This window comes from Choloepus didactylus, chromosome 9, assembly GCF_015220235.1.
Source record: "Choloepus didactylus isolate mChoDid1 chromosome 9, mChoDid1.pri, whole genome shotgun sequence".
Taxonomy (NCBI): Eukaryota; Metazoa; Chordata; class Mammalia; order Pilosa; family Megalonychidae; genus Choloepus; species Choloepus didactylus.
Window position 1 is genome coordinate 37,815,378 of NC_051315.1, and position 25,933 is coordinate 37,841,310.

At 34.2% G+C, this 25,933-nt stretch overlaps 1 protein-coding gene and 1 long non-coding RNA gene across 4 annotated transcripts in view; one reads left to right on the top strand and one right to left on the bottom strand.

Annotated features, from left to right (window-relative positions):
* Positions 1 to 786: 786 nt before the first annotated feature.
* Positions 787 to 23,929, bottom strand: MMADHC (metabolism of cobalamin associated D). 3 transcript variants are annotated; one of them, XM_037849823.1, is made up of 8 exons: positions 23,843 to 23,929; positions 23,260 to 23,319; positions 21,335 to 21,479; positions 9,882 to 10,009; positions 7,170 to 7,275; positions 6,527 to 6,657; positions 2,248 to 2,334; positions 787 to 1,337 (listed from the first exon to the last, which is right to left on the bottom strand). In XM_037849823.1, exons 2-8 carry the CDS (start codon positions 23,266 to 23,268, stop codon positions 1,143 to 1,145), a joined length of 801 nt encoding a protein of 266 aa, XP_037705751.1. In that variant the 5' UTR covers positions 23,269 to 23,319; positions 23,843 to 23,929; the 3' UTR covers positions 787 to 1,142. The 3 variants fall into 3 exon arrangements, with proteins under 3 accessions (XP_037705751.1, XP_037705749.1, XP_037705750.1); XM_037849821.1 differs by having other exon boundaries at positions 795 to 1,337; positions 9,792 to 10,009; XM_037849822.1 differs by having other exon boundaries at positions 795 to 1,337; positions 9,792 to 10,009; positions 23,779 to 23,910.
* LOC119544384 overlaps positions 23,480 to 25,933 on the top strand; it is a 28,100-nt gene continuing 25,646 nt past the window's right edge. The window contains exon 1 of the long non-coding RNA XR_005218823.1: positions 23,480 to 23,980. This is a non-coding gene — a long non-coding RNA (uncharacterized LOC119544384). The remainder of the gene's footprint in view (positions 23,981 to 25,933) is intronic.

Consider the following 25,933-nt stretch of genomic DNA (forward strand, 5'->3'; position numbering starts at 1 on the left):
GATGGAAATTTACCTAGCTCTTTTCTCTATATTATAGTTGAATAACATTTTTTTCAAAAAGCTATGAGACGTACTATTTCATCTGTCATAATGGAAACTTTTTAGCTTTTACTTTTTTAAATAAGCCACACATTATCAAGCTACATGTTAACTAAGCAGAAAGTTTTAAATCAAATTAACTAAGTTAAAAAGTAGGTCATCTCCATGTCCCTTTTTAAATATAGGCATTTCCTTTAAAAATACAGAAAAAGTCCATTTCAATTAATTTATTTCATAGAATTTACTTGTTTTCCTGAGATTTGACACCATTCCTATTGGCAAAAGCCTCTGAAATGGAAGATGATTCTTTTTATGTTTATTTATAATGCTGTAAAAACCAGCTGTCACAAATGAGGCATTTCTGTAAAGTACTGCAATTTCAATCTATTGTTAAAATTAGAGAAACATGTTTGTCAGCTGAAATATAGTACTGTTTGAAAATAATATTTATCTATGTCAATTCAGGAGCTGTTATTGTTATAATATGCGTAAGGATGAGATTCATACACTTTTATACATAAAGATCTAGTGTTACCCTTATTCCTCTTTTCCTGCACATACAACACTTCACAATAATACTAAGACTGGTACCAGAACATGAGAAAAAAGAAAATTAGGAAAAATAAAATCTACACTCAATCTAGAATTCTCAATTGAATTTATTGAAAAAAAAAAAAAAACTTTAAAAACATTAATATTATAGTCGATTAGGACTTTAAGAAGTAAATTTAAAAAATATTGCAATGAAAAAACACATCATTTCAACCAAATGAATGATTTATTTTTGGAGAAAAATAATTAAAACTGAGGTTTTTCCAATAAAGGGGAGAAATAACAATATGAGATCTTCATACCCTAGTTACACATTAATATGATCACATTCTATACAATGTGGATGTACTAAGCATGTATTCAATGATAATATGAATAATGAAAATCTGTGATTTAAAAATCACAAATCAATTACCAACCTTGTAAATTTATAAGTGTTTAAATAAATACCTACAAATAAGTATACTTTAAAAACTGAAGGGTTTGACAAAGTTTTTAGATCAATCCAAATGTGACGTATAAATAGTAAAACAAATTAACTGACATCACCACTAATTTCCACTTAATTTCTTCATAATATGGGTGTCTGGTGTTGCATTAGTGAAGATACTTCCTACTACAACATGAGTACCCCAGAGACTATGACGAATCACTTTACAGCAGCCAAGATCATCGACAGAGAATCCTAAATGCCGATAGCGTTCATCTGTTTCAAAAAGAGTGTTGTTTGTATATGGTCCAAAGAACTGGAGGAAATAAAAATTGAAGTAATACTTTCATTAGCTAGAAAGATATTGTAATAGTAATTTTTGTGCAATCATGAATATATACCCATACAAATGATTAAAAAATCACATAAAAGGAGGAAAAATAAAAAGGTCCCATGCAACATTTAAACTGCCCCACCCCTGCACAATATCTGCGTATTCTGGAAATGTAAAAGGAATGATCTAACAACTTTCACATTTAGAAGCAAATGTACAACATTATACAACCTTTAAAGATGGAGTCTACCTTAGACATCATTTTTGGTTTGTTGTCATCATTTTCAAGATGAGGAAACAACAGCCCCGAGCAAAAGTTCTTCATTTCTAGTCTTTACTATATTTTATTTGATGGTGAGAAAAAATAGTGTATACTACTATCTTAAGATTCAAAAAAGTCTAAAATCTTGTTACTACTTGTAACTGAAAGGTATACCCAGAATTTAAAATGTGACCACAATAGTGGTTATTTTTTCGAAAGCTTAATTTTGTAAATGTTAGTTTGTAAAAAGATCCTTTTCTAAATATTTCTTTTCACCAAATTTTCTTCACTTAATTCTAAACATAATTTTGGATCTTCCTTACAGGAACTTGACCACATTGACAGTTCTAATCTTCAACCAACAATAAACACACCAATTCAATACAAATCAATTAATATCTAATCTAGGTGGGAAATTAATAATTGATTTTATTTTTAATAAAAAAATTAAACGGATGGAGAGTTATGTGTCAATGAAAGAGCTCCACCAAAAGTTGTGAATTCAAGTGACTCAAAGTAATGTAAACTCCCAAAAGATCTAATTTTTACCAAAATTGTAAACAATTTATAAATTTCAAACCATACCTATTTCAAATTATATAATCTAGCTTTCCTAATTAATTTACTCACTGCCAAACCAGATGATGGGTCAATAAAGTCAGCCCAATAGCCTTCAGCGCGAAGAGCATAGCAAATTTCCTTAGCACCATTGATGAACTGCATAAAAAAAAGGCACAGATAATATATTCAAGATAGCATCACTACAGATTGTTTTATTTTCAATAAACTTTTAATTGAATATCTTTTGCTTCACACAGAGAACACAGTAAGATTAACAAATAATTAAAAGCAATGAAAAATTAGACTGTAAAGTCAGAAAATGACTTCTACCATTTCAAAAGACTAATGGTTCATGTAACAGTTTAATTTCTTTCAAAAAGTCTAAATTCCATTTATTTTCTTCAAAATTATTTCCTATGTACGAACTCTTCCTAATCAGTTCTGTGCTATTAACTTTTGTGTTTATCATGAATTATAAACTATTGTTGCTATTTTGTACCATTATAGAGACATTAGGAATAAGGTAAGAAAGGGAAATAAAATATTCATAATGAAAAGCTTAGTTTATTTAAAAACATTGTATGGACTTCAAAAACTCATCTATCCACTCACATGTCTGACAGTCATAAAATATTTTTGAAAAGACACATAAGATAACAGAAGAACTGGACAGTTGGGATACAGGGTAGACAGGATTCTTACTTTTCACTATATAACCCCTTAGTATCTATTGTATAGTGTATATTCACCATATACCACTTACATGTATCACCTGTTCAAAAGTTTGGTCTTATCATCCTAATTCTCCTATGATGTCTTTATTAGCCTTATCAGAAGTCTAAAGAGTAAAAACACGGTAACATATATTAAGGCCAAATTACAATATTAAAAGAAAGACCATAAGTGTTTAAACACAAGAGCACAGTTCTACTTCCAGCCATAATATGTACCAAACCTGACAACCTGCTGAAAACTATAAAACTATTGAATAAAATATGTGAGGCGACTGTTTTTATTTAGACCGGGAAGAACAGTCAGAACAAGACTGTGATGCTTGAGAGAAGGGAAACAAATGAAATGATCCCGATTTTTCCAGCTTTCTGCCTGGGGTACCTTTCTGCCACAGGGCAAAGAAGTCGAGACCAAGCCAAGTGAAGGTTTATCACTGAGCAGGGAGAAAGCAGAGTTGTGGACTACTGAAGCATCTGGCATTTGTGGGGTAGGGTACTTGGAAAGATGCATAAAGGGCACATTCTTTCTGGTTCATTAGCTAAGGGCTGTGCTGTGCATGCACAAGGTGAGATTCCAGGCCTGGCAGGGCTTGTCTGCTGCAGGGTTGAGAGTTACACTCCTGGGAAATAGAGAGAGGAGACCTTACCGAGCACCTCTGGCATTCATTTGAGAACCCAAGGCTGAACATAGGAATACAGACCTTGTGCTAAATCAGGAAGCTATAGCCTGAAGGCCAAATCCAGCCAACTGCCTGCTTTTGAAACTAAAGTTTTATTGCAACACAGCCACACATTTATTTACACATTGTTTGTACTTGCTTTCATACTATAATGATAGAGTTGAACAGTTGAGGCAGATAATCTGCTAAAGGCTAAAATATTTACTATATTAGGAAAAACTTGCAGAGATCCATGCTATAGAGGTATGCAGCCTAAACTTATTTTCCAGATACGTTCTTGTAAGTTAATGATAAACATTAAAATATAGATTTATTTCCTATACTTTACTATTTACACTATATTGCTGTATTTTATCAATCCTCCTAATTCTTAAGAATAGGAAAACTACTGATTATGGTCTAGAAAAGTCATTAGAATATATTTCAATTTAATGAATAAACATGCCATACACAAAAACTCTACAAGGAGAGAAGAAAAAAAATGCAATCAGATGCTCAAAGATTAATTAAAAGAATCCCAAATTAGCAGAAAAAGAACCAATTTGAATATTTCTAACAAAATTTCTATTTTATTAGAACACTGACAAACACTGACATCTGCTGGGAAAAATTAGAATGATTTAAATCATAAAACATAAAATACCTACTCGGACCCTAAGCTAAGTTCCAAAATAACCACTAACATCTGAAACAGAAAAATGTTTGTTTTTTTAAAAATAGAAAATAGTGGCAGACCTTATAAAATTAAAAATCACAGGAAGCATGATGCCATTTCAAAGCCCTAAAACTGGTTACAGGGAAACTAAGTTACAATTATAGGGGTCAGTCTCAAATTGCCAGAATCTTTAAGGGATCAAAATGCAATGCACATGCATATGTGAGAGCTCTCTAGCTGCTAAATGATGATTAGTACATATTTACTAAGCACTATCTTTTTTTTTTTTTTTTTTTTTTTTTTTTTAAATCATCATTTTATTGAGATATATTCACATACCACGCAGTCATACAAAACAAATTGTACTTTCGATTGTTTACAGTACCATTACATAGTTGTACATTCATCACCTAAATCAATCCCTGACACCTTCATTAGCACACACACAAAAATAACAAGAATAATAATTAGAGTGAAAAAGAGCAATTGAAGTAAAAAAGAACACTGGGTACCTTTGTCTGTCTGTTTCCCTCCCCTACTTTTCTACACATCCATCCATAAACTAGACAAAGTGGTGTTTGGTCCTTATGGCTTTCCCAATCCCATTGTCACCCCTCATAAGCTACATTTTTATACAACTGTCTTCGAGATTCATGGGTTCTGGGTTGTAGTTTGATAGTTTCAGGTATCCACCACCAGCTACCCCAATTCTTTAGAACCTAAAAAGGGTTGTCTAAAGTGTGCATAAGAGTGCCCACCAGAGTGACCTCTCGGCTCCTTTTGGAATCTCTCTGCCACTGAAGCTTATTTCATTTCCTTTCACATCCCCCTTTTGGTCAAGAAGATGTTCTCCGTCCCACGGTGCCAGGTCTACATTCCTCCCTGGGAGTCATATTCCACGTACTAAGCACTATCTTAATATATAAATAGAAAATGTTTGTTAAGCTCTTGCCTATTTAAGACCCAATTCTCTAAATTCAGCTCTCCTTAAAATGAGATGATGCTTTATGCTTCTCTGTAACTTCCTTGCTAATTAACAAATAATGTTCATGATTGCTTACTATAAGAAATCTATCAGCAAAGCTATAAATGGGACCTTCAACTATGAAGTAATTTTTGTAAAATACTGTTGAACATGTAAATTACAATGTATCTTCACAAATTAAGGGAACCACTCAACTACTAAAGAAAATACAAAATAATTCCTAACATTATCTTGCATGGAAATCAGTATAGGGGATTTTCAACTAAAATTAGCTAAGCTGCTCAAGTAGGCAGAAGAATATCCCATTCTATCTTGTAGACAAAGAAACTGACATACACTATTGATCCCAAAACAAGCTCTCAGAAAAATAACTATATAGAATTTAAAAATAAGTAGTTATTATTTAACTATCCAAATCCAAGTTAAGTTGCCATTTTCCACTTCCAGTTTGGTTAAAATGAAAAGAAATGCTAATATCCAAGATTGGCTAGGATAGAAGTATATAAACTAGGACAATTTTTTTTGGTGGGCAGGGTAAGTTTAGTGTCTATCAAAATTTAAAATGTATATACTGCTTCATTCAGCAATTCTCTATTTAGGAATCTATAGACACTAGTGTGTGTAAAAATATATGTACAAAGATATTCACTGCTGTGTTGCCTATAAAAGAAAAAAATCGATTTTCAACTTATAAATCACTAAGGAAATGTTTAAATTGAAGTATGGTTTACATGTAATGTAATACTATGCAGATTTTACAAAAAATGAAATATATCTATTGTAATACCATGGAAAGGTGTCAAAAAATATCTTTTAAGTTAAAGCAAAGCACAGGAAAAAAACAGTGAGTATAGAGCATTGTACAGTACACTGTTAATGCTTATTCCTTGGAGAAGGTTGGGATAATTTTTACTTTTTATTTGACATGGTTTAGAGAGAGACAGATAGGGGAGGCGGGGTAGGGGAGAGGATGGGAGGAGACCAGAGTATGAAAAGTAAATTTAGTTTTTTTGTTGTTTTTAACTGTACTTTCTAAATTTCCTAAAGCAAGCACACTTTTTTTTTTTTTTTTTAATTGAGGAAAGAACTGGACAGAATCTAAATTTTTCAAGGATACTAAAAATAAAAAAAAAGAGCCATATTTATTCTCAAAGGGAAAAAAAAAGATGCATTAAGTCCTTTGGTACTGAAATATTTTAGTGAAGAATTAATAAGACACCCATCATTTTAAATCATTTTGTTTTATTGGTATTTAAATAAGACCACAAAATTAAATTATCAGCAATTGAAATAATACCTTTTCTAAAAGCATTTCTCTTTCATTTTCTACTTCCTCACTCCAAACAGTCATATCATTCTTAGTTTTCTGTGTTACAGTCAGAATTATTAGTTTGCTGGTAACCACTTCTGGAAATAGTGATTCGAAATCTAGAAAGAAAAGACAATAAAAATTCCAGGGTTGCACGAAAGTATTTCTTTGGAAAAATGGATGATTAAGTCAAATCAGAATGACATTAAGTTATTATTATAAATGCATATTATCTTCTAATGTTGCTACCAACAATTCTGAAGGGCAAATAGGGTAACATGTTATTGGTGTTATAATTTTCAAAAAGGTCTATTAAGATTCTTTTCAGTATTACATATTAGCTTAAGGACTTACAGCTATAATAATCATCCAGGAATAAAAATGATTTAAATTAAGTTTTGGAGGAGAAAAAACTATTAAAATTTCTACTATTCCTATCTAATAGCAGCATGAGGCCAGATGGTAGGGGACATTTGAAAGCTTTTATCTTGGTATGCAATCACTTCTAGATAGATTAAAATATTAAGATGCAAAGATTATAATTTCTATAGAGTACATCATTCAACACATTAAAAAATTAGTGACATTATCTAATACACATTAATGTTACCATGTATAAAGCACGACATACCTTTTCGCAGCAACTCCGGGCATATTTGGATTGCACACTCTACTTTGGCACTTTCAAAGTAACTTTCTGCACTATTAACTTCTTGTTCGACTGGTGCAGCACTACCCTAAAGGGAACAAGAAATGTAAGTACCCAAAATCTGGAGTTTGAATAAAATATCATACATATTATGAGCTTGTTTTCCTTGGAAATTTTTTTTTTTTTAATAATCCTAATCTAACTGGGGGTGGAAGGGTAAATGGAAAACAGAAAAGGTAATAGTGTTTCTTATATACTCAAATTGTTCTTCTGTGAAGAATGTGAAAGTTGAAAGTTCTCAAGAAATACTGAATAAAACAAAATGAATATATATAATATATTGATATTCTAAGACTTAATATGAAAAGAAGTTGGCATGAAACTAAAATGTCATAACTGTCTTACAAAGTCACAGTATCTAATTATCTTTTCTTTTCTTTGGTTCTGTAATCTGTAAAATGGGGATTATAATATTAATTTACAAAATAACAAGGCTACATAATACAGCCTCTCCTACAGGGAGAGCTTCGAGATTTTTATTCAACTAAAATTTACTGTGAGCCTACTATGCATTAGGTACTATGTTAGAAGCAGGCATTATGATGGTAAAATATCTAGTCTTAACTGTGAGTGATCTCAGGCCTAGTAGAAGAAAAATAAGCAGAAACCAATAAATGCATTTTAATATGAAAAGTGCTATGGAGTTACAAAGAAAGTCTTCTGGGAGTACACATGGGGAAGACATTTTTTTGCCAGGTGGAATCAGGAAAAGGTTAAAATGGTGATATATGATGTACATCTTGATTTACATGTATGTTTGAAAGGCATGGAATAGGTGGAATATGTTAGAAATTCAGGAGGAGGAACAGTCAGCAAGAGACTGGTATGTGACAGTGAAAGAGAATGGTATATTTTAAAAATTGAGAAATATGTTGTGGTTGGAGTACAGAGGGAGTGGGAAGTAGTGGAAGATAAGGTGGGAAAGGTAAGGGATCAAAACTATAAAAGGCCATTTGTGCCACATTAAGAAATTTTGACTTGGGTGTATAAGCAATGAGGAACAAGAAGATCAGACACAAGAAACTAATGCTAGTGTTACCCTGGAGGATATATGGTAATGAGGAGAAGCAGGACACAGACCAATAATAACACCAGCATTTACTGACCACTTAGTAAATTTAAATGCTTTATACGTATTTTTACATTTATTCCTCAAAGCAACCTTGTGGGCTAGCGATTATTATTATCCCCATTTTACATATGAAGAAACAGGCTCAGAAAGGTTAACTAACTTTCTCAAGTTCATAAAATTAAATGAGTGACAAAGTCAACCTTTGCTAGATTTCTTCTATTTCCAAAGTTTATCACGCTATAATGCCTCAAAGAATCCAGGTTAAGATAAGGAGGCCTTGAACTTGAGCAGTATTACTGAGAATTAAAAGGGCATGAATAATTTAAGCACTACTTCAGTGAAGGAAGCAATGAGATTTGGTCAGTTACTATTTGTGGGGCTATGACAAAGAGTCAAGGCTGGAGATATACTTTTTATTTTGGGACAGTGGGTGTATGGTTAAGCCATTTATATTACTGGTAGGGAGTAAGGGCAGGTTTTGAAAGAAAAAAAAAAGGACTAGTTCAGAATTAGACATGTAAAATCCAGGGGCTTGTGAGACTTCTAGGTTAAGATGCTTAGCTGGGACAAAGATATACAGAACCAGACAGAAACAGTGGAAATAGAAATACTGAGATAGAAATGACAAAAACAGAGACTGTGGAGGAAGCCAATGGATTAAGTTACCAGGGAGGGATTCAAATGAGAGGATGGACAGAAACTTATGGGAAATAATCATTTAATTGGCAGCTAAGAAGACTGAGAAAAAATTATCTATGATAAGAAGATAGGAGAAGTCACCTGTGTCCCAATATCAAGTCATCCAATATGGCTCATAATAACTGTGAGGGGTTGTTGCTTCCAACAATATGGCTTTGATAAAATCAGCCCCAAACCATGTGGAATGTGAAAAATGATAAGCATCAGGGGCTTGACAGAAAGAATGAATATGCTGCAAAGCCAGTTTAAAAAACACAAAACTCAAAGAACTTAAAAAAAAATCCTCAAAAATAGTTTTTTTAATGCTTCCTTCTTTGTTTACTATATCTGAACAATTTCAGAGATCTCAAAATTTTCTTCATCTTGTAAGTGGATAAAGGAGTAGTAAAAACTGGTCAAAATTTGGTTCATAAACAAATTATAATTACCATTTATAAATGGGAAAAATGGAACCTACATTCCCAATACAGGAATAATTAAATTATCTATTATGAAATATGCAGTTATTAAAACATATTTTTGAAGAATTCATGACCTAAAAGAGACTGCAGTCTAAATTAAAAAAAAAAATTATATAGTAATCATTACGTATAGGACAATGTCAATTTTTAAAAAGCTATATATTGTTTCTGTATTAGAACTGAATTGTTTTGGAATTCTGTTGATTTGGATTTCTTTTTACTTCTTAAATGAAAGAAACAAGCTCACTGTAATCACAAAGTAACATGGCCTTACTATTTAAAAAAATACAATAAATGACATAAACAATTTACCTGAAATTCATTTACATATTGTGCCATTACAAACTCATGCCTTTCACTTGATAAAGGTTCTGCTAGAACATCAGGCAAAGTTTTATGAACCTGGCTTTTCTTCTGTGAAGTGGTCCCATTGAGGTGACAATCAAAACCTATGTTTCCAGGAAGCTGGAATCTCTGATCCTGAGGTCCAAATGGTCCCATAGTTTCATCAGGCCATACTGTTCGAGAGCCTGAAGAGGAACAACAAAATGAATAATTTTCTCCTTAATAGTCAAATGCACTGGTAGACTGAAAAAATGTTCTTCTTACAATTATGTATTTTTTGACCTAAAAGGCAGTATTGCTTTCTTTATAAAAACAAACAATTTTTGAAATTTGCTTCCCAGTGTGAATATAAATTAGTTTCATGCCATTTCTAAAACACTAATCAAACCAACCAGTTGTCAGTTCACAGGCAAGTGAAATAATATCTAAGAATCAATTTGTTCATCTTGAAGAAACAAAGGTTATTAGACTAGATAGATACATGGCATTTTGATATGGTAATATGATGCAGCTATCACTAAATGAGCCAAAAGGCAAAAACTAAGCATTCTTAAAAAAAAAAATTCAGTTTCTAAATTATCTGCAAAAACGGACATTCTCATATAGTCTGTCCTTGAGTCTCATTCTATTGCTAGCCTCCATCCACGAGTTGGAGACTGAGAACAGGCTGGGTGTTAAGGAGCAAGTTAGGTATAACCAGGCAAAGAAAATCCTATAACCAAGCATCATACATATTTTTACATTTGCTTATCTCATAAAAGGCCATAAATCATTCCAAACAAAGGATCTGCTCAATTTCTGAGAACTTACATTTTCTTGAATGGTCTCCAAATTATATGCTAAACTTTTATTACAATGCAAATGTATCAGAAAATTTATTGCAAATATTAGATGGGAGGAGGAAAATATTTGTGCCACAATATGATCACTTCTTCTGAGCACCAGATTGAATATGAGATCCTCAATTAAATTTCAAAAGTTCCTTTGACAACTTTTTAATATACATATATATTATACAAGTAATATGTACTTCTGGTTAAAGGTAGCAAGCAGACTGAGTACAAACATTTACCTCTTCTCCATCCAAAAAATTTCAGCAAACTGAAGAAAACATATAATAAAAGCATAAAAATCCATGATAGTACTAGAAAATAAGAAAGAAAACTATTGTCAACAGTGAACCAAAAATTGTAAAGAATATTTGGAAGACAGAAAGCAAACGAGACTGGATTGAAGAAACAGGAAAAAACCTACCAAAGCAAGCACAGAAGGTTGCTGCAAAGGTTAAGTTATCCTTCCCAAAAGAGTATGGGGGAGAAGTATTGAACAGAGAGAACAAGTTCAGGGAGTATGTCCAGACTAGAGACAATCATCAGGTAATTTAAACCTGTTATGGACAGTCTATTGAAACTGTAACCCAGTTTCCCACATATACACATCAATCATTTAAGGAGTGTGGTTCTAGGTTAAATCGAAGAGCAATCTTATAAACAAAGTGGGATCTGTCTAAGGGAGTTCCTAGATACTAGGCTGAAGGGGATTTGGGGGGAAAAGTGTAGAGACAGTCCTGCACAAGGAAAGTCACCCTGCATGCCTACATTCATGTAGCTAGAATATGTGAATATAATTGTTTGAGCTTAGAACTATTTTACAAAGAAAACATAATTTATTTCACATTATTTCAATATCCACTGAATTTTATAGGGATGCTAACATCAAGAACATTGAGTTAACTGGTCTTAATTTGCTTGTAACTTACCAAGAACTACTACTGTTTTAGAAAAATCACATCACTGACAGCAAACTGCTCACAGTAGGTGAGTCTTTAAGACAATACACCTGTATCTGTCTGCATTTGTAGCTGATGCATTCACAGTAATTTTATGTATAGATACAAGTGTCTACTGTGGGTCTTCAAATATAGCTATGCCCTAATATTTACATCTTGAATTACTTACAATTTCATTATAAATTACTTACCTTTTATATTAACTTTATATTATACTTAGGCATGTTGATTTATTTTTAGAATTTTGAGTGTTGGCCAGTGCTATCAGCTACAGTGTCATTTCAGCAGAGTAACAGGGGTATTACAAAATATAAAGTGGGACATTGGTTTGACAAGATGAGTGTACTAGGGTAGTGTTTCTCAAAGTGTGGCCTGTCTTCTGGCAACAGGCCCTTGAACTCTACATTACCAGTCTAAGAAGAGATGAAGAGCTTGCACCAGAGTGTAGATCAACCACCTCACTAACCATTCTCTTTATATAAGCTTTATATATTTTTTCTTAAGACATTTCTGATCAATGAGGCAATGCACTGATTTACATCCTGGCACAAACTTCTTACCATAGACCAGTAATAGCATTTCTTAGACAAGAGTCTTTGAGTGGTACTTTAAAAACTTTCTAACTTTGACAATGCTGGAAGTTACTTAATATGCCTACCTGCTCCTTATCTATGCATCTGAAAGGGAAGCTTGTCCTAGTAGTGTAAACAGAAGTGTCACAGTGGTGCCTATATGGCCGAAATCAATCCTTGGGGAAAAAATAGAGAATCCAGAAAAAGATTCATGTATATACAGGAATTTAATGTAAAATAAAGATGACATTTAAAAAATAATCATGTTTTAATGCTTCATTCCATATGCAAAAGCAAATTCCAGGTAAATTAAAGAATAAAATGTAAAAACAAAGTTAAAAACATTTAATAAAGAGATACAGGAGGATATTTTTATCTATTGGGGTGGGCATGGCTTTTTTATGACAGGAAAAACAGTAACTGCAAAAAACATTGATAGATATGGCTAAATAAAACTAACTTGTATAAAAGAAACCATTAATGAATTCAAATTTTGATTTAAAATAAAAGAATTACATTTCTCTTAAAATTTTTATAGATAGGTGCACTGGATAAAATGTTTATAGATAGGTGGCAGGCATAGAAAAAATATTTCTGTGAAACTTAGGACAAAAGATTAATATTAGTAATATTAAGTTGTTCTTCAAATAATTACAAGACAACCCAATAGAAAATGGACAGAGTAAAGAATCAGGGATTCACTGAAAAAATATACCAATTTCATGCAATCAACAAGCATTCATTAAAAGCAAGAGTCCAGGTCTAAGGGTATTAAGCATGAAAAGATATACCTCAGGGAAATGCAAATAAAATCAAGATACTCTTTCCATTCATGGAATTGGCACAAAAGAAAAAGATTAATTGTATCCAGCATTGCTAAGGGTGTAGAGAAATTGTTACTCTCCTATACTGCTAGCAGAAGTCTAGTAAAACCTGGCAGTATTTACCAAATACACATACATACTCTAAGTCAATATGAAAAACACATTGGCACAGATATATATACAAGGATATTCACTAAAGCACTACTTTTAATATAGAAAAATGGAAACAGTTCCCTAAGTCCATTATTAGGGGAAGTATTCAATAAAATATTGTAATCATCCTAAGGATGCGTGATAGCCATTAAGAAGACATAGTAAACCTATATGAAGCGACATTGAATGAAGTCCAGGATATGCAGTACTAAAAGAAAAAGCTAAGTCAAAGAATAGCATGTAAGCCATTTACTTTATATCTTTATAGTCACATTTTTAAGTAGAGAAAAAGATCTAAAAGGAGAGATACCAAACTTAATAGTGGTTATCCTTGGGGAGGGTCATATCATTGAACAGAAGAATTTTACTTTTTATTCAATATACTTCTGTATTGCTCAATTTTTACAGGTGTTTCTGCTATTAGATGTCATATTGTGTTTCCGGAAAGCATTCTGATGTGCAAAATCTTGCAATAAAAATAAGGCTTATGGGCAAAACAGGTTTAGAGCAGACCCAAGATTTTTGTAACCTGAGAACCAATAAAAACAATAATGCTACTATTAAAAAAACTAACACAATTAAAAAGACATATTAAATTCCTAATACAGAAATACTAAACAATAGAATTTTATTTTAAGGGTGAATAAAGGAAATTAACAGAAGGGTATATAAAGGATTGAGATTTGTGAATTATGGAAACGAGAAAATGCACAAAGATTGGGAAGAAAAGTAAGTTAAAGCGTGTGACCAAATTGAACCAAGAGGAAAAACAAGGTGAAGAAACAGAGGTAAATGGACATTGTGAACACCAGTATATTCTTGTTGATTGTTGAGTTCAACGTTGTTAGTTTACACCTTGAGTTTAGCTGCTGTTACCTCATGGCACAACACATTAATGGGCTGGGAAAAATTGCATATGAACCAATGTGACATAATTCCCTGTGAGCATAATTAATTTAATTACTGAATTAAATAAACATAGCAGAAGAGAGCACATTAGTGTTTTCACTTAAAACTTTAAAAAACAGTCAAAAGATCCTCCAGTGAAGAATAAAGTAGAAAATTAAATTACTATATACCTGGGGTGGGGGTATGGTTTAGAGAAGGGAAGGGCAACTGCTGCACACATTACTTAGTAATAATAATAATAATAACAATAATAATAATAATAATGATAAATATTCTGCCAGGACTGAATGACTGGAAATGGTCATGTCAATATGGCTGTTTCCATGCGTGCCACCATATATATCCCACTCCCACACCTGTGATAGACATCACTCATCAATCATGGCACTCTTTCCTGCTGAACCCACATAATATCTCAAAATTCCAACACAAATACTCTAAGCCAGTGCTCCTCAAACTCTAAAGTACTTAAGAATAATCCAGGAACTTGTAAATGCAGATTCTGATTTAGTAGGACTGGAGTGGGATTTAAGATTCTGTACTTCTATCATGCTCCCAGATAATGCTGAAGCTGCTGGCCTGCAGATCATGTTGAGTAATGAGACTCTAGTCAGCCACTAATGATTGACAGGAGTTAGTTTACAAAATAAAACCTGTTGGCTATTTTTGAAGCAGATGGTTTATAAGATTATTTGGGTCTAGCATTATCTAATTCTCTAGTTTATTAGAGAAAGTAAATATCCTATAGTTACAGATTTCAGTATATTTTCATAGGTTCACTGGTCATTTAGTTTTCTCTTTTGAAAATGGCTTGTTCATATCCATTTTGTTTGTTTTCTACTGGGTTGTCTTTTTTCCTATTATTCTATAAAAGTTCTTTAAACATTCAGGATACTAATCCTTTATATATTTTTGAATGAAAAAATCATTTATGATACATATATGGTGTAATTTGGGAAGCAGTCCCAGAAGGAGTTATACAATAAAACTGGGGTAAAGACAAATAGGACATTCTACTAAGATGGCGGTGCTAAGAGACTCCAGGGTTCCATAACCTGACAGAATCTTTGAACAAATAGCAAAAACTGGCAAGGCCACCTTCCTCAGAGCTGGACTAGCTATACTAATATCAGATAAAAGACTTTAAGTAAAAAATGGTTACAAGGGATAAAGAAAGATGCTATATACTGATAAAGGATTAATTCAACAACTCGTAACAATTATAAACATATATGTACCTAACAGCAGAGCCCCAAAATGTATGAAGCAAATATTGAAAGATGTGAGGGAGAAACAGACTGTTCTACATTAATAATTGGAGAATTCAGTACACCACTTTCAATAATGGATACATCTAGATATAAGGTAAATAAGGAAATAGAAGACATGAATGATATTATAAACCAATTAGACCTAACATACATATATAGAACACCTAACCCAGCAAAAGCAGAATACATGTTCTTCTCTAGCATTCACGAGCCATCGTCTAGGACAGACCATACGTTAGCTTACAAAACAAGTCTCAATAAATGTAAAAATATTGAAATCATACTATAACTCTTCTCTGACCACAAAAGAATTAGGCTAGAAATCAATTAACAGCAGGAGAACTGGAAAATTCACAACTACGTAGAAAGTAAACACACTCCTAAACAATGAATGGGTCAAATAAGAAAGCACAAGGGAAACTAGGAAATATCTTGAGGCTAATGAAAATGAAAACTCAAAAACTTATGGGATGGAGCAAACGCAGAGCTGAGAGGAAAATTTATAGCTCTAAATAAATTAAAAAAGAAAAGAACTCAAATCAAAGACCTAAACTCACATATGGAGGCCATGGAAAAAGAGTAACCTCAACCCAAAACTAGCAGAAGGAAAGAAATAATAAAGATAAGAACAAAGATAAATGAAATAAAGAATAGAGAAGCAATAAAGGGTTCTTTGAAAAGACAGAAAAAATTGCCAAACTTTTAGGTGGACTGATAAAGAAAAAAAAGAGAGGACAACTAAAATCAGAAATGAAAGGGGATACATCATTACCAACCTTACAGAAAAAAACCAGACAGACTTCTAGAAACACTTAAGGTAGAACTGTCATTTTAACAATATTCAGTCCTCCAAATACCACAAACTACCCACACTGACTCAAGAACAGAAGACCTTAACAGATCAACAACAAGTAAAGAGATTGAATCAGTAATCAAAAACCTCCCAACAAAGAAAAGTCCAGGACGAAATGGCTTCAATGGTGAATTTTACCAAACATACATTCCAAGAAGCATTAACACAATCCTGCTGAAACGCTTCCAAAAAACTGAAGAGGAGAGAATATTTCCTAACTCATTCTATGAGGCCAGTATCACCCTAATACAAAAGTCAGCCAAAGACAGAAGAAGAAAATTACAGACCAATATTCCTTATGAATATAGATGCCAAAAACTTCAACAACACTAGCAAACCAAATCCAACAACACATTAAAGGAATTACACACCATGACCAAGTGGGATTTATCCCAGAAATGCAAGGGTGGTTGTGCTGTTTTGCATATATTACTTCCCCCAGAAAAAGCCATGTTCTTTAAAGCAATCTTGTTGAGAGCAGACGTGGTAGTCTTGATTAGACTGGAATCTTCTGATCAGGTTGTTTCCATGGATATGAGACCCACCCAACTGTAGGTGATGACTCTGATTAAATAATTTCCATGGAGGTATGGCCCCGCCAATTCAGCATGGGCCTTGATTAGTTCACTGGAATCCTATACAAGCTTAGACAGAAGGAGCTCACTGCCAGCTGCAGCTGAGAGACACATTTTGAAGACAGCTGTTGGATGCCGACACTGACATTCTGGAGAATGCCATTTTGAAAGGCAACCTGGGAGCAAGCAGATGCCAACCACATGCCTTCCCAGCTAACAGAAGTTTTTAGACGCCATTGGCCATCCTTCTGTGAAGGTACCCTGTGTTGATGCCTTACCTTGGACACTTTATTGCCTTAAGACTGTAACTTTGTAACCAAATAAACCCCCTTTATAAAAGCCAATCCATCTCTGGTATCTTGTATTCTGGCAGCATTTGCAAACCAGAACAGTGGTTGAACACAATAATAATATAATACACCACATTAATGGAATGAAGGAATAAAACCACATAATTTCAACTGATGCAAAAAGACTTGACAAAATTCAGCACTCCTTCTTGATAAAAACACTCAGAAAACTAGGAATAAAAGGAAACTTCCTTAACATGATAAAGAGCATAAATGAAAAACCCACAGCTAACATCATACTCAAGGGTGAAAGACTGAAAGCCTTCTCTCTAAGATCAGGAGTGAGACAAAGATGCCCACTGTCACCACTGTTTTTCAACATTGTAAGGGAACACTGTAAGGGAACATTCATTCAAATTGAAAAGGAAGAAGTAAAACTTTCACTATTTGCAGATGACTGATTCTATATAGAGAAAATCATGAAAAATCCACATCAAGATACAAGAGCTAAAACGTGAATTCAGCAAAGTGGCGGGGTACAAGATCAACATGCAAAAATTAGTAGTGTTTCTATATACTAGTATGGAACAATCTGAAAAGAAAGTCAAGAAAAAAGATTTTATTTACAATAGCAACTAAAAGAATCAAATATCTAGGAATAAATTTAACCAAGGATATAAAGGAACTACACATTGAAAACTACAAAACATTTCTGAAAGAAATTAAAGATGACCTATATAAATGGAAGGACATTCCATGTCGATGGATTGGAAGACTAAATATTGTTAAAATGCCAATTCTACCTAAAGTGATTCACAGATTCAATGTAATCCCAATAAAAATTCCAAAAGCCTTCTTTGCAGAAATGGAAAAGTGAATCAAACATCTTATTCACATGGAAGGGTAAGGGACGTTGAATAGCCAAAAACATCTTGAAAAAGAAAATCAAAGTTGGAGGACTAACACTTCCCAATTTTAAAACTTATTACAAAATTTCAATAATCAAAACATGGTACTGGCGCAAAAGCAGACACATAGACCAATGAATTCTAATTGAGAGTTCAGAGATAAACCCTTACATTTATGACCAACTGATTTCTGACAAGGGTGTCAAGTCCACTCAATGGGGAAAGAAATCTCTTCAACAAGTGCTGATAAGAAAATTGGATAGCAACATATGCAAAAGAATGAAGGTGACCCTTACCTCACACCATATACAATAATTAACTAAAACGACATAAATATAAGTCTCAGAATTGTAAAACTCCTAGACGAAAAGATAGGGAAAGATCTTCAGGACCTTGTGTTAGGCAATGGTTTCTTAGACTTTACAAGAAAAGCAAGAGCCACAACAAAAAAATATATAAATGGGACTTCATCAAAATTAAAAACTTTTGTGCATCAAAGAACTTTAGCAATAAAGTAAAAAGACAACCCACAGAATGTGAGAAAATATTGGGAAACCATATATATGATAAAGGTTTAATATCCAGAACATATAAAGAACTCCTACTTTATATATGAAGAATTCAACTACATAAAGACAAACCACCCAATTAAAAAATGTGCAGAAGACTTGAATAGACATGCCTCAAAGAAGACATACAAATAGCCAATAAGCATATGAAAAGATGTTCAACATTATTAGCCATTAGGGAAATGCAAATCAAAACCACCATCAGGTACCATTTCATACCCACTAAAATGGCTACTACTCAAAAAATAGGAAATACGTGTTCAGGATGTGGAGAAACAGGAACACAAGCACACTGGTGGTTGGAATGTAATATGGTGAAGTCTCTGTGGAAAAGAGCTGGGTGGTATTGGGGATTGAATCATGGTCTCCACAAAAGACTTGCTCAGGTTCCAACCCCTGGTCCTGTGGGTACGAAACCATTTGTAAATGGGACCTTTGCCAATGTCATTAGTTAAGGTGTGCCCAAAATGAATGCGGGTGGGCCTTAATCAATAAGACTGAAGTCCTAATAAGCAAAAGAAATTGGACAGAGAAAGAGAAGCCATGAAGAGCATCTAGAAGCTGGAGGTCAGCAGAACCTGTAAGAGAAAGGATAAGACATTCTGTGTGCATTGCCATGTGATGGAAAAGCAAAGAACCTGCAAGAACCACCAGCAGCCAGCCCCAGAACACCAAAGTCTTTAGAGAGAAAGCACTGACTTGCTGAGGCTGAGATTTTGGACTTCTCCTAGCCTCAAAACTGAGCCATAAATTCCCATTATTTAACCCATCCCATTGTATAAGATACATTTTAGCAGCTACGCAACTAAAACAAGTGGTTCCTCAGAAAGCTAAACACAGAATCACCATGTGATTCAACAATCCCACTTCTAGGTATAAACCCAAAAGAACTGAAAGCAGGGACTTAAACAGATATTTGTACACCAGTGTTCACAGTGGCATTATTCACAATTGACAAAAGGTAGAAACAACCTAAGTGCCCATCAACAGAAGAATGGAAGAACAAAATGTGGTATATATATATATGGAACATTATTTGGCCATAAAAAGGAAGGAAGTTCTAATGCATGCTACAACAGGGATGAACCTTGAAGAAATTATATTGAGCGAAATAAGCCAGACACAAAAGGGCATCATATCATGGTCTCATTGATATGAAATAATTAGAATATGTAAATACATAAAGTCAGAAGCTAGAATAAAGGTTAGCAGGGACTAGGGAGGGGTAGGGAATAGAGAGTAAAGCTTAATTAGCACAGAGTTTCTCCATGGGGTGATGAAAAGGTTTTGGTAATGGATGGTGGTGATGGTTGCACAATATTGTGAATTTACACCACTGAATTGTATAACTGGAAGTGGATAAAATGGGAAATTGTATGTTGTACATATGTTATCAGAATAAAAACAACCCTTCCAAAAAAACCACTGAACTATACAACACAAACAGTGAATCCTAATGTAAACTATGGGCCATAGTTAATAGTACATTACAATAATAATATTTCATTAATTGTAACAAAGTACTACACTACTGTAAAATGTTAATAACTGTGTGTGATGCAGTGTTATAGGGGAACTTTGTATTTTCTGCATGATTTTTATGTAAACTTATCACTGCTATAAATTGAAAAAAAAGAAAAAAGAAAGAAAACTGGGGCAAGACGGAGGACTCTGAATGCCCAAATGAACCATTGTAAGTGATGTGCTCCATGAAAAATGGCCTCCAAGTGCAATGCCTTTAGGATACACTAGGTTAAGGTTCTAAGGGCCTCTAATATTTGTGTGCATTATAGATCTCCAAGATAGGAGTATGGTGTGTTGCATTTCTCAAACTTACCTAACCACAGAACTTAAAAAAAAAAAAATTTTAACATTGAACAATGATACACAATGATTCACAGCTTGAGGACTGAAAATAACCATAGATAATTAAGGCTTACCAAAGAAGTGACACGATTAAATATTTTAGAAAGATTAACACAATAGTGGTATGCATAACAGATTAGAAAAGGCAGACTTTTGAGACAGTGCGTAAGTTGTTGATTCAATATACATTCATGAACTAGCTAATAAGTGCCAGCTACATTTAAAAAATTTAGTGAAGAATGGCAAGAAGTAGTAATATGTTTTAAATGGATCAGGAGATTTGTTTCAGGGAGGACTCTGTACGACTGAAGATATTCAGAAAGAAACTTAAGTTTAGCAAAATAAATTTTAGAAACCAATATTCAGTCTTTCTTTTTAATAGTAGAGCTTGCTTTCTTGTTTTTAAATTTTTATTGTGGTAACATTTATACAACATAAAATTTCCCAGTTTAACCATCACCACCATACATTACCTAAACTTTTCCATCACCCAAAAATAGAAGTTCTGTATTAAGTATTAATTTTTCCACCCCCCCACCCTAATCTGTAACCTACTTTCTATCTTTACGAATTTGCAAATTCTAGTTATTTCATATAAGTGAAATCATACAATGTCCTTTTGGGTCTGGCTTATTTCACTCAACAAAATGTCTTCAAGGTCCATCCATGTTGTAACATGTATCAAAACTTCACCACTTTTTATAACTGAATAATATTACAGTGTATGTACATACTACATTTTGTTTATCCATTCATTTATTGATGGATATATTTGTTGATGCAATTATGTAAAAAAACTCTGATTTTATTTTCAATGGAACACACACCACTTTACAGAAAATTTGTAAAACCTCAAGAAAAATATTATAGGAACCACAACTCAAATTGTTTTGAAACAAATATAAGTAAAGCATCAATTACTTTTACTTACATATATCTGGAGGTGCAGTGGCAACATGAGACTCATCAGAACCTGAAGATCCTGCAGTAGAAAAGGCTTTGGGATTGACAACCCTTTTAACTAAAGAGCAAAATCCTGGAAGATAGGAAACCAGTCTGGCTCTGTTACAGAGCACCTAGAAATGACACAACAATTAACACAATTTGTTCTGGGTATAAATATTATACTCATATAGACAAATATATACTATCTCTAGTAAAACTTCATACTGGAACCTATCTTTTAAAATTGATATTTGTTCTACCTTTACTGAACACCTATTATTTAACAAGCATTATGTATACTTATAATTTTAGGAAAAAACATGCATAGTTTTAAAAAACAAACAATAAGTTACTTTAGGTAAAAATATATGTCTTTTCCAGTGAAGACCAGAATTCAAGAGAACTGCACATGAGAAGGAATGGGAATCTCTAAAAGTTGCCCTATTTAGCAACAAAACTAAAAGTAGCACAGCTAATAAGATTCTTCTACCCTCAAGATAGAGAATTTTCAAAACCTATTCCTTGGACTAAAACCTGTTTACTTTCTAACTCTTTTCTATGACTGCTACAAATTCTGCTATTTCCCATACTGTTCTTTCCTCTTGGTTATAGAGTAATGTTCTCTGTCCTCCATTTTAACATATACCTTTGTAGTGTACTTTCTGGTCTTAAGTTCCTTTCTTGAATGCTGAGGTCAGTTGCAATGAATTTGTAAACATCTTTCATGCATTTAGCGAAATACTTGGGTCAGGATAATTTAACGCAGGGGTCAGCAAACTGGCTAAATCCAGCTTGCTGTTTTGTAAATAAAATTTTATAAGAACATAGTCACACCCATTAATTTACGTATTGTCTATGGTTGTAGGGCATTTTAATGAGTGACAATGGTATAGAGGCATAAAAGGTTTGTATATTCAAAAGTGACAATTTCAATGAGGGTGGACATAGTGAGTAAATAAAAAAATAGGCTTGAAAGTTAACTTTTGGGCAAACTATAAAGAGCTTTATATTTAACAGACAGTAAAGGGCTTATTACATGAAGATAAGGCCAATTTTAACCTACAGGCAGAGAGGAGTCAGAGTAAACTGATAAAATAAGGGCTGTTTTTAAGGAATGCAACATTAATGGCAGTATACAGAATGGACTGGAGTGGGCACAGAGTTGGCATGGAATTCTTTAACTATTCCTCCCACCCAAACCTCAGATATCTAAATCCCACCCATCTTTCAGAACTCAAGTTCAATGCTTTTCCCATTTAGTGACCCCGGACTCCTCTGTTTTCCCTTCACCATGAAACAATGAATCTGCATTGTACCTTTTGTGTAACTTTTTTTAAAAATCATATTTTAAAATTACTTTCTATGTTCATTATCACTGTTTTCATACATGTCTCATGTCCCCTACTATATAAGAACTGCTTATGCTAAAGTGTGTCTGGTTAGTCACCAACCAATAGCTCAGCATGTTGCAGGCAATATCTCTGATCTGTGTGAATATTTCTTGTTCTTAATTTGTAGGATAAGGAAGGCTACTTCCTACATTGAAACTGGGCTACAAAACCTTCAGTTTAACTTACCAAATAAAATAAAAGGACTTAAAAAACAGATACTAAATGTTTACTGAAATAATGGCTTTTAAAAATATCAAAAAGATGCTTGCATGGAACTTCTATTTATAAAAATGAAATTGGAGAAATAAGTACACTTGTTGTAAACAGAATGTGTTCAAACTACCTTCAAAACATGTCAACATTATTTTCACACCCCTTGCTTCCCTTGACATTTTTGTTACACTAAGTCTAATCACGAGAAACATCATGGTTCCTATGCCATCAGAAAACCGTCCCTCCATTTCCTAACAAATCCCCAAACTATTTTACTCACTGGTTCTTACACAACTAATTTACTCACATTGGCCATTTCTAGCGGAGAGAACAGATGCAAAGTATCTTTTCCTTTGAAAAGTTATTCCTGGGAAAGGGCAAGACAAAACAAAACAAGCAAGTGACAGATTAAGATCTAACAACAGCACGGAAAACGTCCATTATCTACTACTCTCTGTCCCTCCACCGCGACAAGACCAAAGTCCAACTTCTCTCAGTAACGCAGGGAGACCAGAATTCGATCCCAGCTCCTACAAGGTACACAGGCGAGGCTGGAAGATCTCTGCTCGGAAGAGAGGCCTTGCGGCTGAAACCTTCCAATTTATGTCCGCTGAAAACAAACTCGGACCAGCTTAGAGAGGGAAATGGACAGCGGTGGCTAGGATATAGGGTTCTGGGAGCAGAAGTAGATAATTCAAGGTAGGCCAGTGCTGCCTGATTACAACCCGAAGTAAAGATTCAGGCTGAGCAAGCAAAAAAGTCCAAAGACAGAGTGACAGGAGGATTGGGGATAGCGACAGGGGCCCTGTGAGAGTAAGGGCAATACCGAGGGCTGTGGCCCGAAGTCGGGCGAATTTGGAGTGGCTACCGCGAGGGGAAACCATCCATACCAGTCACCACAGCCGCCACCAGCCGTCTCAGACACAGACTCTCCCGCCATCAAAATGGCGGCGGCGGCGACGGCAGCGGCGGCAGCCTCTACGCCGGCAGAGGCCAGGCTGAAGAAGTTGCTATTGAACGCATCGATGGTAAGGATCGTGGAACCGATGATGCGCACGCGCAAAGTAGGGAGGCGAAAAGGCAGGGAAGGGGTCTACATCGCGGGTCGTTTGATTTCGTCCACTGATAGACATTATTTGGCAGTGATAGATTCCTCCACCCTCAAGCTCTTCTTACTGTGCCTCAGAGAAACAGTCTGCTGTTCTTTATATAATAATTGTTTATTTTGCACGAATCCCTGGTTTTTGAGCAAAGCACTTATCTTTTTCTCTTTGTGCCTCCAGCCCTACCACAGTGCTGAACCCTTAATAGACTCAATAAGTATATATTTATAATTATTTATAATAGTAAGTAATTTTCATTTATCAATTTTATTTTTTATTAAACTAAAGTCCAGACTTTATCAGATTCCCTTCATTTTTACCCAATGTCCTTTTTCAGTTCCAGGATCCCATCCAGGATACATTACGTTGAATCTCATGTCTTCTCAGGCTCTTCTGGACCAAACAGTTTCACAGACTTTCCTCAGTTTTGATACCTTCACAGTTTGGGGGAGCATTGATCAAGTATTTCATAGACTGTCCCTCAATTGGCGTCTGCCTGATGTTTTTCTCATGATTAGACTGGTTTTATATATTTTGGAGAGGAAGTGCCATTTTTATTACATCATACCAAGGGTACATACTATCAAGATGACTTATTAGTGTTGATATTGACCTTGATTACCTAGCCGAGGTAGTGTTTGCCAGGTTTCTCCATTGTGAAATTGCTTTCCCACTCTGCTTTTCCCTACAGTCTGCTTTGAAAGGAAGTTACTATGTGCAGCCCACATTTAAGGAGTGGGGAGTTGTGCTTCTCCATAAATTATTTGGAGTTCTTCTGCATGGGAGATTGTCTCTTCTCCATTTATTTATTTATTCAATCATTTATATCAGTATGGAGTCATGTATATTTATTTTATACTTTCAGTTATAATCCATTGGTTCTTTATCTTATTGCTCAAATTTTCCAGCCTTAGGCATTGGGAACACTTTCAGTTGGCTCTTGTGTCCTTTTGGCATGACCCATGATTTGGGGGTTTCTGTTTGTTTTTGAGCAGTTCCTTACTTTCTGACAACCCAAGATGTTTCCAGGCTCATCTGTATTTCCTGCCCCAGCCTAGAATCAGCTATTTCTCCATGGAGCCCTGGTACCTTTTATTGGAGAAGGGTGTTAGAAACCAGGATTTGGTCCTTGGGTGGTATTGTTTCTAGGACCTCTCAGCTGACAGAAGAAGGAAATGAATGTGTGTTTATTAACTTGAATATATGCATATATTTATAAATATTTCTGTATGTATCCATTTGTATCTATATTAAGATAAGCATGAGTCTCCAATGCTAATCCATTTACATGGATTATTCCAGTCTTTTCCCCTTGCCTGTCTGAAACTCCCCACTTCAACAGTGAGAAACCTGGATCCACCATCCACCATCCATTCACTTCCTTTTTCAATTCTAGTATACATGTATAGCAGTATTGGAAATGTTAACCTGTACCCCCATGAGAAACAACTTTAACAACTAGAATGCAAGTCTTACATACAGTTCCTTTTGCCTTTAGACTTACAGACTCCTCTATTTCCAAAGTTGCTTAGGCTATACCCCACCCCACCTCCACCCCACTGCCACCCCTTCAGTGAGCTTATTTCATACATATGTAACACAGTTAGATTCTTTTGTCTCAATCTGCATTCCATCCTGCGATTTGTAGACCCTCCAAACAGTTTTTTTTATTTACACCCATTAAGTTTCACTCTTTGTGCTGTCAAGTTCTATGGGTTTTAACAAATATATAGTGCACATATTCATCATTATAGAATAGTTTCATTGCCCTAAAAAATTCCCTATTTCACCTATTCAATAGTTTCCCCCCACTCCAGCAATTGTCCTGTGGTTACCATTGATCTGTTTACCTTCACTATAGTTTTGCCTTTCCAAGGC